Raw genomic sequence first — 14,381 nt, 5'->3', positions numbered from 1 at the left:
CTTGATGTTCTTAAAATATTACTGGTGAACTTTATATTTATATAAATGCCCAAGAACTTGTTCTTTGCCACCAATTAACCGAATTAGAGAATCATTTTGAGTCATTAGCCTGACCCTGATGCCCTGAATCACCTCATTTCCCATCGGGTAACGACTTCCCCAGACTCCGAAATGTTTGTCCAATCAATGATCATGTGCGAAATCGATCCCCGGGATGTTTTGACCACTATAAATATTGTTGGTCGGCCGTTGGGTATCACAGTTTACGGACAACAACGCTTCTAACCAGAACACGATCTGGAAAAGTTGCTAATTTGACACAAATATAAGCCAAGTAAATCCCCGAGAAATTTCGCAAATAAGATCAACAATGGCGAAGGTAATCTACACAATGAAAACTTTGAGCAATTTATAACAACACAAAAAATGTTAAATGTTTTGCAGTTATTTTCCATCTTTTTGTTCCTGGCTATTATTGGATTCATAACTGCAGGACCTATAGAGGTATTTATAGTTTAATATTTTCCTAACACTTTTATTAAGTCAATATTGTAGGACCCAAAAGCTGCTGAAGAGGGGGATCTTTCCACTGCTGATTCCGTTGGTTACGGGTATTACGCGGCTCCGGCTCCCATTTATTATGGCGGCTATGGCGGTGGCTATAAATACGGCGGTTATTCCGGATTTGGCGGTTACCACGGTTACGGCGGATATCGCAGTTACGGTGGCGGCTACTATCGCCCTCGAATTTATCCTGTGTGGGGCTAATTAAATAAGCCAACTTAACGTTCCCATAACCCAAAATCCTATGTAATCGCACAAGTAACCAAAGAAATTATACAAGCCCCCTAAAAGTTAACCCTTTCACTGTCTTGCAACCATAATGATGACGTCACTTGGAGTTTTTGACCCCAGACCACAATTAACGCCGGCTTTAGTGCAATAAAAACAAAACACTTTTATGTACGAGTACGAGTTCGCATGTGCGGTTTATTATTTTCAAATTTCAATTGTCTAAAACCGGATTTTTGGGACTTGGTTCGGGCTTCCGAAGAAATTGAGGCGGCTTCAACGGCCAGCTAACGTAACATAGTTCAGCAAAATACAGAGTTGGCCAAGAGTAATTACACATCTGAACCGCCGACTCGAACCTGGACTTAAACAATCCACACATACTCGGTTTTTGGGGCCATAAACGGGGTCAGAAAATAACGTAATGATACAGTGGATATCGGTAAAGAGATCAACATAATTTTGGAATCATCAAGAAAGGTTAACTTCTTTTAAGAACCTGGTCTTCAGATAAGATCAATTCTAGCCTGTAAGATCTTATAAAATTGTACTCCTCTTTAGTAGTTTTAAAAATTCATTATAAGTTAAAAATTCGTTATATCAGGGTTTTGTAATGGAAATTTGAGTTTATTTTTTGGTCATGGCATACACTTGTATATTGTTTAGAAAATCGTTTCTATTATTCCAAATTGACAATGGGCTTGTGCTCAATATCCCTGCGTTACAGCTTACATAGGACATAAGTTAGGATTTAAATAGGATATATCCTGGCGGAAATATGTTTTCTAGTGGCGACGCGATCCTGTGTGCCTTTTGTGGTGGTGCTTGTTGGTCTTTGAGTGAGAGCGGGCTTTCCGGAAGTGGTTATCCTGGTGGTGCTCCTTCTGGTGGTGGCCCTTCTTGTGGCTCTCCTCCAGCTGCCTCCTTGCAGAAGTCGCATGACCATGGGATTTGTGCTCCTTGTGGTGGGAAATGGCTTGGTGCAGGCTCTTTCTATGTTGAATGCGCTCCTTGTTCGCATCCTGCAACTGCTGGTGGTGGTGAGACAACTGGCGTTTGTGGTTCAGATGGTGGTTCCTGTCATTGTCCTCCAACGGTTGCATGGCCACAGCCACGGCCACCAGAATGGTGGCAAAAACAATAATCTGGATGGGCAATCGCAGCAAATCGGGTAAACATAATTGGAAGGGATTGAAAGTAAATTAAATTGAACTGTCCGCGATATCTAGAGCCCCGATAAGATAAGGTCCGCCCCTTGGAACCACACTCACCGCCTTCAACATGATTGCTGTGGGATATTAACAAAGCTTTCGTTTCTGTTCGTGTAAACTCAGCGACGTTCCAGTCTCGACTGTTTTTCGGAGCCTCTTCCGCTGCTGTTTATATCGTTATCTCTTCATATATGTGGTCCCCAGCCCCTATATCACATAGATGGGTATATATTTTTGTCGCTTTTGAGTGCGGTGGAGTTTTATCGCCCATTAAGCGAATAGACGAACAGACGCCGAACAGCTGTTGGATGATTTCCAAGCTGAGATTAGCAGTTCCCTGAAGCCTTAACTCAAACATTTCAAGTTATTATGGAACGTTTTCCAGTGGCTTACAACCTTCCTGAATCAAAAGCAAAAAGTTGGTCATTGAACGCTTTATATAAACAGATAAGATTTACATTGACTAATATTACACCGCCCCTAATTCAAGTGCAATATAGCTTTCTAGATTTCAATAAAAAGAAATCTTTTTACTTTTATCTTTGAAAAACTGATGCAGACATAAAGATAAAATTTACTAAAAAGTCTTTCAAAATGAGCGATTGCATTGACTGAATTAGATTTCGTTCCTTGGGCGATATAATTAAAAGGCGAGGCTACCAAATTAATATTGCCGATGGTGACAAATTTCTGCCATTTGCCATTTTTTATTAATTTATTACTCTCTTCTTCACTGATAACGCCAGGTCTTCAAAAGCGTCTAAGAGAACGGAAGAGAATCTTATACCAGTACCGCCAACCACAATGGATTAAAATAATCGTTATCTTTTGAAATTGCTATCAAGTTGGGTCAGCCAATAAACAGTAGAACGCAAAACACTCCAATGACGAAGGATCGGAAATTTCCCTTATCTGAAAGGAAGGGAAGGGCGATTGGCTATAATTTAAACTTCGAGTGCTGACCATCCACTCGAGATATTTTAGAAAATAATAATGCGCATTGCCCCCGAGAAATAATTTTGTTAAGTCATAAGTTTTATTATCGGAATCAAGAAAATCATACATCGAATGGAATAAATAAAAGAATTGCTCTCGTTTTCTTTGCTTGGTGTGGAATCTATTGGTTAATAAGTTTATTTATCTTGGATATCGTGTGAATATTGATTTTTTTTTGCTGGCGTATGTGAAGTAGCTTTTATGCATATGTGTTTCCCTTCAATCCTTCATCTTTTCTACTTTTCCTTTCTCATCGCGTTAAGCATACAAAAAGTGAATAAAAATATATATAATATTTTCTAGTTTGAAAAAATTGGGATTACGATACATAATATATAAGCTTAAATATAACATATTGAAAAACATGAAAAGATAAATTGTGATTACAACAAAAGCGAAAACATTAATACAAAATATTGATTCACGTATAAACTTAGGATAATTACATTTTTTTTATGACATTTTTCTCTTTTAAAAATTTTTTTTATATTTTCTTTCGTTTTTTTTTCGATTATATGTTGAATATAATTATTTGCGATCAGGCTCTTAACGTGGCTGGCCGTAATTGAAAGACTACCAAAAAATCAAGCCGCTCCGGGACAATTTTATAACGATTTTCGACTACGTAAACGCGAAGATTTCAAAAGGGTGAATTTGTTTTTTACTGAACACATTGGTTTCAATATGTTGCCGGATATAGGGTGAGCTAATATTTAATTATTTGCGGAAACTACGGATTGAATATAGGCTTGTTGCTGATTAAAGGTGTTCTTCATCGTTCTTGCTGCGAAAATCGTCCCACTTCGTCAAACTACTCCTCCATGTTGTATAGAAAGTAGTGGTTCTCATCATCGTTCATGGCGGCCGGCGGTGCCTGCGGTGCCTTCCTGGACAGAGGCTCGAAGCCCATGAACAAGAACGCCTCAATGAGGCGGGCCTTGTCCGGCTGGTCCTTCGGCATGACCATCACGATGCCGTCCACCTCGAGCCTGTCCTCGGCGAACTCCAGGAGCGAGAGGAAGGTCTGCTTGGAGCCGGCCGGCGGAAGGTCCTTCGGCAGAGCGACGTACAACAAGTTCTTGACTGGGTTCAAAATCGTATTCCAATTGGTGTACTGGTCCTCGGTCACGTGCAGCTTGATGGTGATCTGCACCGGCTGGTCGTGCTGCAAGATCTGGCGCAGCACCTCGTGGCAGTCATCGTCGGAGCACAGCGAGTGGATGTCGGGCTGCGACTCCAAATCGGAGCAATCCGATTCGGAGGACGACAACGACGACGCCCGGGAGCTGGCCTCGTAAAAGCTGCCACCAGCCGAGTCGACCGAAGACTTACGGCTGTAGCCTAAATGGTTTAATAGAAATTTAATAAAAAATTCTCTTATTATGTGAGAGACAGTACTCACCCGTTAAGAGCGATGCCCTATCGTGATCTGTTCTGTGGTGGACAGGGACATCAGGACCACCACAGAGGCCCTACGCCGAGAGAGATGCGGTAGGACTCCGAGGACATGGTCGTGGCGCAAGACGAAGTCGAGATGGTGCGGAGTTTGCCATCGGCAATTCCGCTGTCATTAAAGTCTCTTCTAACGAAGCCACTACTAAACATTGGGTCGCTGTGGGTAAAACAATTGTTAAATAAGAAAACCTCTTGCACACTTGGTGGTGCCTAATCGATTTTGTAGTGACTTTCAATTAGCTACCTCAGCGATTGCTTGAATTAATTTATTTAAATTTCTTAATGAAGGGTAATAGGTTCTGAGCAACTGATTTTCAATTTTATTATCGGACTTTAAATTTAAATATTTAAGTTTCTTAGTGAGAATTTCTATTCTAGTAATTACTTTAAACAACCTTACTATTTCGTAAAGCTCAACAAAAAATTTACCAAAGCATGGTGAAGAGTAAAACTCAGTTGGTGGCTGAACGTCGCAAAAGTTGCTAACAAACTGCAGGCCACGAAGGCAGAACAAAAGGCTTATCAGCAGAGCACGTACAATTAAATTATTTCGCTTTTATGACGTACAAGTGTTGTTTGTTTTGAAGCGATAAGATACGCGCCTTATCGGAGGACCGATAGCTCCGATACAACACTGCGCGAGAATTGCAGTATGTAGCCGGTTTCACCATAGCCTCTGTTAAAGAAACCCGTCACATCCGAGACACCAACCGATAATTACCTCGGTTGAAAGAAGAGGGTTGTGGATTTTTTAGGGTAATTTCTTGCATTGCAAGATGGCGAACGGCAGCTGTCAAATCGCACATATACACAGGCAGACAAGAAACACAGACACGGAAAAAATCGGCGCAAACATCGTGAAAAGAAAAAGCAGAAAGCGGCATCGAAAAAACCGTGGAAAATCAAAAGTAACTCACAAAAAACAGACCAAAACTCATCAAAAATGTCGATTGGAGTACCCATTAAAGTGCTGCACGAGGCCGAGGGCCACATAATCACTTGCGAGACCATTACCGGCGAGGTGTACCGCGGAAAGCTCATCGAGGCGGAGGACAACATGAACTGCCAGATGACACAAATCACGGTGACCTACCGGGACGGGCGTACAGCCAACCTGGAGAACGTCTATATCCGTGGCTCCAAAATCCGCTTTCTCATACTGCCCGACATGCTGAAAAATGCCCCGATGTTCAAGAAGCAAACGGGCAAGGGGCTGGGGGGGACGGCGGGCCGCGGCAAGGCGGCCATTCTGCGCGCACAGGGTGAGTCGAGTACTTTTAGGCAAACAATTTACACAAGACTGTCTTTATAAAGATATTGTGATATTGTAATGTTCCTTATCTTCTTAAAGATTTTGACGCATTATGATAGCTATTTTTTAGATTAAATTTATATTTAAACTAAAATTATGCAATAGCTTTTGATATAGCATTCCCATTTATGCCTTAAATTTAGAAATCAGTAATACAATTTGTATTTCATTTAATGTTGAAAATTTATATGCTTAATGACAGTCTTGTTGTAATTTGGCCTATTATAATCCTCTAAAAATACTAACAATAATTCCTCCTATTTCAGCTCGGGGCAGAGGAAGGGGCGGGCCGCCGGGTGGTGGAAGAGGCAGTGGCGGACCGCCAGGAGCTCCGGGAGGCAGCGGCGGACGCGGAGCCTGGCAAGGAGGACCCACCGGCGGTCGGGGACGCGGCGGACTGTAGGAACTGGCTCCTCGACAACGCATTTTTAATCTCTAAGTTGCGGGCATTATATTATTAGCGGGCGGGTTGAACTTCTCCAGATTTTTGTAAAAGTATTTACCAGGCAGAGAAGAGCCAAAAATACAATTGAAACTTGAATTGAAAACGCAGATAGTTTCCTTTCTATAGATTCACCTAAAAGGTGGGAAGAATTAAACACCACAACCAGAGGACGCTTACAAGTTTTGCCTTAAACAAGCTAAGCACACCAATATCATCGTCGCCTTTCGAATGTTATACAAAGAGAGCAATTCCATGACAGTATTACTATCAGTTTTAACTTGACTGTCGACGGATAGCTCTCTTCATTTCACTATTCGTGGAGAGTCCTTTGGGATCGAGACCACCTTAACAGACAGGACAACGGACAGGTTATTGCAGACAAACTGGGTTTAGTTTTGGGGTTAGTCTCATAGCGCAACGTCGAATATTATACAAAGAGAGCAATTCCATGACAGTTTTAAATGGATTTCTGGACTGTCGACGGACAGCTCTCTTTATTCACTTATTCGCATTTGGTTTTCGATTCGTTCTAGTTGTTAATCAGACATACAATGGGGACGACACAAAAATACGGATACCTATACTATGTACGCTCTCGAGGAGGGTGTTCGTATACATATGTATTGTTTGCCGGCAGCTCGAGCGAAATATGCCAGGCATTTTGTTGTTTCCTTTCTGTTAAGCCAATTAAATCAACAAACTGCGCACTTGGCAGGGCTGTGTGAATTGAGCGCAATAGAGGCCTGAATGGGAACGGTGGCGAGATGCAAATATAGCTTAATGGATGCAATTTATGTGTATGCTAGGGGGCAGTAATATTTTTCCGAATAAATGGCACGTGCAGGGCAACTAAAAGTGCTTTCCCAATAAGTACATAAAATCGCTCTGCTGACGTACCCCTGGATGATCTGGTTGTCGGGCTGCGCCACCAAATTGCTGGATGTCGTCATGGCCAAGTTAAATATTTGGTCTCCGGTTGAAATTAAGATTTATCACAGCTGCAGTTTACTATCTGTCTCTTTGGTTTGTGCTCTTTATCTATCACAGGTTGCGTTGCTTTCGGTCCTTTGACGGCGCGTGGAATTCACATCGAAAAGGTTGGGATCGCTCTGTGATCTGGCCTAGTTTTCTCCTACGATTTCTCGCTGATCTGTGAGGTGCTGTGCTTTGGACGTTTGTCTGGCGACTGACGACATCCAAACGGTGGCGGCATCATTTATGTGATTAAGTAGCAGCGACTAGGAGGCCCCACGAGATATATACCATAGTACCTCTCTAGATATAAAGGCGGGTACAGTCGGTCAGATATGGATCTGAATTGAGCTGCGGGGTGAGGATGAGTCACTACCCAAGGTCAAATGGAGCCCCGTTCGCCCCACAAAATGGTGGTGAATCGCATTGCAAATAAGGCGCAAATAACTATAAGCAAAAACGCCGGCAAGCCCAGCATTTGTGTTTACAAGTTTGCAATGGACAAACAAAATAAACGAAGAGAGCTATGGCTATAAATACCGGGAAGATTATATACAAAAAGTTTAAGCAAAATTGTTCGCGGTGAAGTCAAAAACATGGCCACAGTTATATTTGGCTGCACGTGTTTCCCCTTTTTTTGCAGACAAAACTACCACAACCAAAAAAATAAATTCCAAATCAATATTGGCGACTACTGCCATAAACAAAATCCTAAAGATAGCCATGATATAAAAAATGGTTTTAAAAGTTAAAGAGGGGTAAAAGTCAACGTGACTAGTCTCCATTGTGAATAAATGAATACTTGAGTTTCAACAGCAGAGGTCAACTCAATAACTACTAAGACTCTCATATCTCTTTGATAAGAAACTGTAGTGTTATTGTTAATATATGGTTTTTTGTTTAGGGTACTAATTCGATATAAAAATTACGTTACCAGAAAAAAAAATAGTATTTCCAAAAACTTTTTAAACAAAATTTTACTTTTAAAGAGGTTAGCCGTCAATTAAAGCATTCATTTGAATATGGAAGATTCTTGATTTATGCCTTTGCCTGTAAGAATTTGTTTTTTCTTCATGACGAAGGCAAGGGACCCCATTTTGTTACTGGGTACTTTTTGTTGTATTAGTTTACGGTTGTCGTATATACTTAAGCTAATCTTTCAGCGTCGATCACGTGTCGTCTGCGAAACAATACTGAGCACTGAAGACGAGTTTTAAATGGGCTTTTTTACATAATCAGACTTTTAAAGAAAAACCTTGAGTTAAGTTTTTCTTTTATCCCTGTAAGTGCGGTGCAGCAAACTTAGTAAAACAGTGAATATCATGTCATATAGATAGCACCCAATCTAGATAAAAAGAGGGGGTGATAAGAACACGTAATTGGTGGGCTTGTGTAATCAACATCAAAACTTAACGTTCTGCTTGGACAAATATTAGTGGATCAGGGTACAATCTTTCGACGGGGAAAACAGCCGTAAAAAGAGAAGTGTACTAGGTAAACAGGTTGGAAGATTTCAGACAAAAGCAAAGCAAGATGTCATAAAGCAAACACTGGAAATTATATGGTAGTACCAGAACAATAGACGCGATAAGAGATACGATCTCATGTGGCTCCAAAAGATAAGATTAAAGCGAAGAGGGGGTGGGAGGTGGGCAAAGAGGACGAACGTATTTGCTAGAATGAGCCGATGACCCAATATTGCTGTATATACAGCCGTCTCTTTTTTTCTCTCCACATATTATCGAGCTTGCCACACAAAAACAAAGCAAACTGCAATGGTGGCGAGTGGAATTTTCCCTTGTTTACAGCAACTGAGCTTGTGAGTGTGGTTGCTTTTATGACATAATGCATGCCCCAGCTTCATGCACCAGAAAATAAAGAGCTTTCGGGAGATTTCTGGACTGTTCCAAACCAATTGTTGGAATAGATAAAGTAACGGTATAAAGACTGGTTTTTTTTCAGTTGTAACTCTTCGAGGGTCTTGCATAAAACGCCTTCACCAAAAGTCAATTCCAATAAGAGGGCGAAACAGGTAAACAAAGAGTAGGGGAGCACACGCACACACAGACGTGCAAACGTTCTCCAAATTAAATGGGGGGTCAAACTGTAAATAAAGAGAGGCTATGGCGTTGCCAGAGCGCAAACACGAAGTGTCTTTGCGCTTGATAATTAATAAACAAGACCTGTAAGCAAGTGGATTATTAATGCAGTTATAGAAAGCGGATGTTGTTTATTTGTCAACAAAATAAACGACCAACAAAAGAATATATGTACCGCCCATAGGGTGGCAACCCTGAGTGACGGCCATCTTGAACGGAACAGAAAACAGTAAATAAATAAGCCATACAATAAAGTAAAAAATTAAATTTCACAGTTTCAACTGAAATCAATTATTTACTTTACTTACGAATCGTGCCAGCACTCACACATGGCCACAATTTTCATTATTTATTTCCGTTGTTCCTTTTGTTTTTGACTGTGTGCGTCACAGATGATTTAAAAAAAAACATCGACCCACACAGCTGCACCTGACTAGATGTGTGCGTGAAAAAATAAACCAACACCGTTATCCGATTTATTAGCAGGTTACACTTAAACTATAGCACTACAAACCATCACAACCAAACCTTGCCACCAATTAGAGAGGGGTCGTGGACTCCCTCGCACTATTTTCATTTCTCTTTTCTTTCTTTTTTCACACTACAAAATCGACTTGCACTTTTTTTCTTTGTGTATGGCATCCAGTTGGAGACCATTACTTACAGTTTATTATTCATATTGGATGGCATTTTCACACTTAATGGTTGCAATTTAACGCACTGAGAATAAATCGAATCAATCGTAATTGAACTTTTTGGAATAACTTTTCCTTTTGGGTGGTAGCAAGACCTCCTGTTTTGGTGTCGTTGAGTCAAAATTTAGTATAAAACTGAGAAATATACCGAAGTGGCTTGCGTTTTATAGGATTTGCAATGGGGTTTTTCGGGGGATTCAAGACCTTTGCAGGCTGGTCACACAATCGGAACAACAATTGCACTGAAGAACCAAGATATCTCGATAGTTTTATGGTTTATTTAAAAGGCATCAGATATAAATTAAGACTTATTAACAAAGAAAAGCATAACATTTTTTTATTTTGCTTAAGCTTACCAGAAAATCTAACCTTAATATAATTCTTATTATGAATTTTTCATAAATAACAAATGGTTTCAGGGATTAAATTACTGGCAGCTGGAGCTCCAGCAAATTATAAATTCTCCTAATGGAATACCCTTATATATATTTTAATTTAGAAATAAAAAATATCGATACTCATCGGCTCCACTTGATTCTCTAGCTACAACGCGTTTGTCGTTTTTTAGGTTCAGTCGTTCGTTCGTTGGAGCTGGTAAAATAAAGTCGGGAAATAAATCTTAGAAAAACGTGTGAATCCTCAATCCTTTTAACTCAAAAACCATGAGCGCCTTTCCCGGAACGTTCGCGTTCGACGAATATGGTCGGCCTTTCATTATCCTGCGCGACCAGGAGCGCCAGAAGCGCATCACAGGAACAGATGCCATAAAGGTAAATGAAAGAAGATTTGCCGGTGTAAGCGAAAGGATTTCGCATCCTGAAGGAGCTAAAGTGCAGGAGACTTCTCAGTAAAGGGGTACTTTAAAATATTTTAGTTAAATGAGTCTCAAGAATGACGCATAGTTTGTGGAACATTCCAGATGTTCTATAAAGCCGGTTTGAATTCGACGGACAGTTGTTAATTTCAACGAACATAGTTAATATATCCTGTCTGGAGAGTGAGATGTCACCTTACGTATTCTTTCATTCCCTTGTTGCATTGATAAACAAAAAATTTGACGAAAATATTTCGTCTGGCAAAATTTGAGGTTAAAATGCCGCCCAGATGTTTTTCTTTCATCGCCGGCTGAGTCACGCGCACTGTCAAAAGTATGGATATTAAGGGGAACACAGCTGAAATGCACTGACAGAACTAATTTGTAGTCCTTTTACTGTATTACTCAGTGTCCTGCTATGAATATAAATATGTATGGGGTTAAATAATCAGATTCGATTTGACTTCCAAATGATTTTAAACAAGAATTCCATGCCACTATACCATCATACTAATGCCACTTTTCTTTCCCAACAGACGCACATTATGGCCGCACGGCAGATCGCCTCCACCCTGAAGACCTCACTGGGTCCCAAGGGTCTGGACAAGATCATGGTCAGTCCCGATGGTGATGTGACGGTGACCAACGACGGCGCCACCATCATGAAGCTGATGGAGGTCGATCACGAGATCGCCAAGTTGATGGTGCAGCTGTCGCAGTCGCAGGACGACGAGATCGGCGACGGAACCACCGGCGTTGTGGTCCTGGCCGGAGCTCTGCTGGAGCAAGCCGAGGGTCTGATCGACAGGGGCATCCATCCCATTCGTATCGCCGATGGCTTCGAGTTGGCCGCCCAGTGCGCCATCAAGCAGTTGGACGCGATCGCCCAGCCTTTCCCTGTGGACCCTAAGAACAAGGAGCCCCTGATCCAGATCGCCATGACCACGCTGGGCAGCAAGATCGTCAACAAGTGCCATCGTCAGATGGCCGAGATGGCCGTGGACGCCGTGCTGAATGTGGCCGACATCGAGAAGAAGGACGTGAACTTCGAGCTAATCAAGATCGAGACCAAAGTGGGCGGTCGCATGGAGGACTCGATGCTGGTGAAGGGTGTCATCGTTGACAAGACCCTCAGTCACTCGCAGATGCCCAAGGAGCTAAAGAACGTCAAGTTGGCCATCCTCACCTGCCCGTTCGAGCCCCCTAAGCCGAAGACCAAGCATAAGCTCGATGTGACCTCCGCGGAGGACTACAGGGCGCTGCGCGAATACGAGCAGGAGAAGTTCACGCAGATGGTGAAGCAGGTTAAGGATGCCGGCGCCACCCTGGCTATCTGCCAGTGGGGCTTCGACGACGAGGCCAACCATTTGCTGCTGCAGCAGGAGCTGCCTGCTGTGCGCTGGGTGGGAGGTCCTGAGATCGAGCTGATCGCCATCGCCACCGGTGGACGCATCGTGCCCCGTTTCGAGGAGCTCACGCCCGAGAAACTGGGTGTTGCCGGTCTCGTCAGGGAAATGGGTAAGTTGTACATAATTATCCTGTATGGTCATGGTTTTATTATTTCGTTTTTCTTTTTTTAGCTTTTGGCACCTCCAAGGACAAGATGCTGGTCATCGAGGAGTGCAAGAACTCCAAGGCCGTGACCATCTTCTTGCGTGGCGGCAACGCCATGATCATTGCCGAGGCCAAGCGCTCCATCCACGATGCCATCTGCGTTGTGCGTTCGCTGGTCAAGGACTCGCGTATTGTTTACGGCGGTGGAGCGGCTGAGATTAGCTGCTCGCTGGCGGTGGCCAAGGAGGCCGACCAGCTGTCCACCCTGGAGCAGTATGCCTTCCGCGCATTCTCCGTGGCTCTGGAGAGCATTCCGCTAGCCCTGGCTGAGAACAGCGGCCTGCATCCCATCGAGACGCTTTCGGAGCTGAAGGCCAGCCAGGTGGCTGAGAAGAAGCCTAGCTTGGGAGTGGACTGCATGCTGACGGGCGATTCGGACATGAAGAGCCACAATGTCGTGGAGTCGCTGCACTCGAAGAAGCAGCAGATCCTGCTCTCCACGCAGCTCGTCAAGATGATACTCAAGATCGACGACGTGCGCTCCAAGAACGAAGGCGGCATGTAGAGACACACTAACACCACACATCAGCTCCTTAATCAGATTCACATCCCTTCGCTTTGCTATCTCTCCACGAACAACGCCTCATCTCTATGTACATCTGTATTAATTGTTTACTTTTATTAATCCACAAGTTCTTTGGAAAAGAAGAAAATTACATTAAACAAGGGGCTATCCCTGGTTAAATACACTAAAACCAAACTAAGACATTGACTAGACTTTCTTGCCGTTGATTGTAGTAAGTTGTTTGCGGTTTAGCTGGTCGAAGAACAGCAATCCCGCGGAGCGTTCTACGCTTTCGGGTGGAACCTGGAACACGCTGATGGGTGTGTCGTTGCTGATCACTTGGTTGGGCATCACATAGGACTCCATGTGGAGTTTGTGGTCCGGTGATTCTCCGACAATCACCTTGTAAAAGTGGGTAGGAACTGCCACCGTGTTGGCACCGATGACCTCGTACTTCACATAGTTCTTGCCATCGTCCTCCTTGTGTGGCAGATAAAGGGGACCCGTGCAGACATACACATTGGAGTAGATCTTAGTCAACTTCCGCACGTGCGACTCCAGGGTGTTCCACGCATCGCGGTTGAAGCCCTGTCCCACTTGTGGCGCCATGTTGGACAGGAAGAAGGTCTCGTCACAGTGCTTCTGATGCAGGCGATGGTTCCCAGCGGCGGCCATGTGCCCGCGATCGTAGCCGGATCGCCGGTAGTCTGTATTCTGCGACCTAAAGAACGGGTGGATGCTTTCGTCCTGTCGGAAATCACACTTGGACCTGTCCACGGCATCATTCTTGGCCACCGACTCCGCCGTGAGGTGCTCGAACACCCAGTGCGGCACTCGGTTCCTCCGATCGTAGGACAGCACGTAGTCCGAGTGGGATCGCACATGATCCAAGCCAGGGAAGCCGTACTTCATGATCTGACCAATCCGCGAGGGTGTCGCCGCTAGACTCACATTCGATTCCTGGGCGGGAATTAAACTGGCCGCCGAAACCGTTCCAAAGGTGGGTAAGCCTGGCAGGCGGGGAAGGCTATTGTTGGATCCAAAGTTGCCGCGCTGTCGCTCCACGTGGGAGCCCAGGTAGAATGCTCCCAGGGCGGTGGCACTCAACGCTAGCACTCCTCCCACTCGTCGTCCACTCATCTTCGCCGTTTAATTTAAAAATATGGACAATAAGACAAATAACGACATCTGTTGCACAATTCAGGTACTTCAGTGTGACCAAGGGGTAAAAAAAGTTTTATAAAATACATGCTGAAAACATACCAAGTTGAACTGGCATTGACTTTCGAATTTTGATAACAAAAATAACGGTAAGTTTTAACCCAATTGTAACTCTAATTAATAAGTTTTAAATCACAAACTGTAATAAGTAAACCCAAGTGATTCTATAATGATTCAAACTTTACATTTACATTAAAATAAATATTTCAAGCAGATCGTTATAACGTTAATTTATATATTTGAAACCCAA

The 14,381-nt window shown here is 43.2% G+C and overlaps 6 protein-coding genes across 6 annotated transcripts; 3 read left to right on the top strand and 3 right to left on the bottom strand.

The window, feature by feature from the left end:
- The first annotated feature begins 273 nt into the window (after window positions 1–273).
- Window positions 274–972, top strand: LOC108087686 (neuropeptide-like protein 31). The gene is made up of 3 exons (XM_017185189.1): window positions 274–379; window positions 445–504; window positions 556–972. Exons 1-3 carry the CDS (start codon window positions 371–373, stop codon window positions 766–768), a joined length of 282 nt encoding a protein of 93 aa, XP_017040678.1. The 5' UTR covers window positions 274–370; the 3' UTR covers window positions 769–972.
- Window positions 973–1,392: 420 nt separating this feature from the next.
- LOC108087684 (histidine-rich glycoprotein) lies at window positions 1,393–2,174 on the bottom strand. Its single transcript, XM_017185188.1, has 2 exons — window positions 2,064–2,174; window positions 1,393–1,937 (listed from the first exon to the last, which is right to left on the bottom strand). The coding sequence occupies exons 1-2, from the start codon at window positions 2,073–2,075 to the stop codon at window positions 1,578–1,580; spliced, it is 372 nt and encodes a 123-aa protein (XP_017040677.1). The 5' UTR covers window positions 2,076–2,174; the 3' UTR covers window positions 1,393–1,577.
- An 843-nt stretch (window positions 2,175–3,017) lies between these two features.
- LOC108087682 (ornithine decarboxylase antizyme) lies at window positions 3,018–7,392 on the bottom strand. Its single transcript, XM_017185186.2, is given in 4 exon segments — window positions 3,018–4,340; window positions 4,402–4,453; window positions 4,455–4,611; window positions 7,109–7,392. Coding segments are annotated over 4 exon segments (792 nt in total). The 5' UTR covers window positions 7,162–7,392; the 3' UTR covers window positions 3,018–3,810.
- On the top strand, window positions 4,909–6,314 carry LOC108087683 (small nuclear ribonucleoprotein Sm D3). Its single transcript, XM_017185187.2, has 2 exons — window positions 4,909–5,716; window positions 6,033–6,314. The coding sequence occupies exons 1-2, from the start codon at window positions 5,398–5,400 to the stop codon at window positions 6,167–6,169; spliced, it is 456 nt and encodes a 151-aa protein (XP_017040676.2). The 5' UTR covers window positions 4,909–5,397; the 3' UTR covers window positions 6,170–6,314.
- A 3,139-nt stretch (window positions 7,393–10,531) lies between the features above and the next one.
- LOC108087721 (T-complex protein 1 subunit epsilon) lies at window positions 10,532–13,109 on the top strand. Its single transcript, XM_017185242.1, has 3 exons — window positions 10,532–10,747; window positions 11,328–12,309; window positions 12,372–13,109. Exons 1-3 carry the CDS (start codon window positions 10,640–10,642, stop codon window positions 12,908–12,910), a joined length of 1,629 nt encoding a protein of 542 aa, XP_017040731.1. The 5' UTR covers window positions 10,532–10,639; the 3' UTR covers window positions 12,911–13,109.
- On the bottom strand, window positions 12,994–14,123 carry LOC108087722 (endonuclease G, mitochondrial). Its single transcript, XM_017185243.2, has one exon. The coding sequence runs from the start codon at window positions 14,048–14,050 to the stop codon at window positions 13,118–13,120; it is 933 nt and encodes a 310-aa protein (XP_017040732.1). The 5' UTR covers window positions 14,051–14,123; the 3' UTR covers window positions 12,994–13,117.
- Window positions 14,124–14,381: the final 258 nt, after the last annotated feature.

Source organism: Drosophila ficusphila, unplaced genomic scaffold, assembly GCF_018152265.1.
Source record: "Drosophila ficusphila isolate 14025-0441.05 unplaced genomic scaffold, ASM1815226v1 contig_414, whole genome shotgun sequence".
NCBI lineage: Eukaryota > Metazoa > Arthropoda > Insecta > Diptera > Drosophilidae > Drosophila > Drosophila ficusphila.
This window is presented reverse-complemented; position numbering and strand designations above follow the sequence as displayed.